The sequence below is a fragment of the Lottia gigantea genome (assembly GCF_000327385.1).
Source record: "Lottia gigantea unplaced genomic scaffold LOTGIsca_142, whole genome shotgun sequence".
NCBI lineage: Eukaryota > Metazoa > Mollusca > Gastropoda > Lottiidae > Lottia > Lottia gigantea.
In genome coordinates, this window is record NW_008707655.1 from 1 (window position 1) to 1,450 (window position 1,450).

At 41.8% G+C, this 1,450-nt stretch overlaps 1 protein-coding gene across 1 annotated transcript in view; it reads left to right on the forward strand.

Moving 5' to 3' along the window:
- Positions 1–148: 148 nt before the first annotated feature.
- The window catches only part of LOTGIDRAFT_172788 (hypothetical protein), a gene marked incomplete at both ends in the record, with an annotated part of 36,696 nt that continues 35,394 nt past the window's right edge, over positions 149–1,450 (forward strand). The window contains 3 exons of the mRNA XM_009049965.1: positions 149–295; positions 557–703; positions 965–1,111. Coding sequence (XP_009048213.1) covers positions 149–295; positions 557–703; positions 965–1,111 — 441 coding nt within the window. The remainder of the gene's footprint in view (positions 296–556; positions 704–964; positions 1,112–1,450) is intronic.

Below are 1,450 nucleotides of genomic sequence, written 5' to 3' on the forward strand. Positions count from 1 at the left end.
CTTCACCCCTACCAGTGGAACTAGACTCTATAGGAAAACTGCCGACCCCCACCCCTCCGCTAAAAAGGCCATAACTTCGCCAATTTTGACCCGAGAGGTATAATTTTTGTCGCAAACTAAACTTTAACATGTCCCCTATCTATTTCAGTCAAAAAGAGAAATTCGCATTTTGGAAAAAGTTTCGAGAAAATCGACTTTAAAGTTTCACCCAAATTTTCCAGAGGAAAATCGCTTATTTTGTGGTTTGGGGAAGAAATCAGAAACCAAAAGTGCTGTAACAGGCAGAGTTTTCACGGTAGGAACCTGAAATTTGGAACACAGCAACTTCCAACCAGTCTGTACCTGCAGTGCAAATTTCAGCTTTCTATCTCTGATAGTTTCCCCAGGGCAGCCTGTCAAAGTTTTGGTCTTCACCCCTACCAGTGCAACTAGACTCTATAGGAAAACTGCCGACCCCCACCCCTCCGCTAAAAAGGCCATAACTTCGCCAATTTTGACCCGAGAGGTATAATTTTTGTCGCAAACTAAACTTTAACATGTCCCCTATCTATTTCAGTCAAAAAGAGAAATTCGCATTTTGGAAAAAGTTTCGAGAAAATCGACTTTAAAGTTTCACCCAAATTTTCCAGAGGANAATCGCTTATTTTGTGGTTTGGGGAAGAAATCAGAAACCAAAAGTGCTGTAACAGGCAGAGTTTTCACGGTAGGAACCTGAAATTTGGAACACAGCAACTTCCAACCAGTCTGTACCTGCAGTGCAAATTTCAGCTTTCTATCTCTGATAGTTTCCCCAGGGCAGCCTGTCAAAGTTTTGGTCTTCACCCCTACCAGTGCAACTAGACTCTATAGGAAAACTGCCGACCCCCACCCCTCCGCTAAAAAGGCCATAACTTCGCCAATTTTGACCCGAGAGGTATAATTTTTGTCGCAAACTAAACTTTAACATGTCCCCTATCTATTTCAGTCAAAAAGAGAAATTCGCATTTTGGAAAAAGTTTCGAGAAAATCGACTTTAAAGTTTCACCCAAATTTTCCAGAGGAAAATCGCTTATTTTGTGGTTTGGGGAAGAAATCAGAAACCAAAAGTGCTGTAACAGGCAGAGTTTTCACGGTAGGAACCTGAAATTTGGAACACAGCAACTTCCAACCAGTCTGTACCTGCAGTGCAAATTTCAGCTTTCTATCTCTGATAGTTTCCCCAGGGCAGCCTGTCAAAGTTTTGGTCTTCACCCCTACCAGTGCAACTAGACTCTATAGGAAAACTGCCGACCCCCACCCCTCCGCTAAAAAGGCCATAACTTCGCCAATTTTGACCCGAGAGGTATAATTTTTGTCGCAAACTAAACTTTAACATGTCCCCTATCTATTTCAGTCAAAAAGAGAATTCGCATTTTGGAAAAAGTTTCGAGAAAATCGACTTTAAAGTTTCACCCAAATTTTCCAGAGGAAT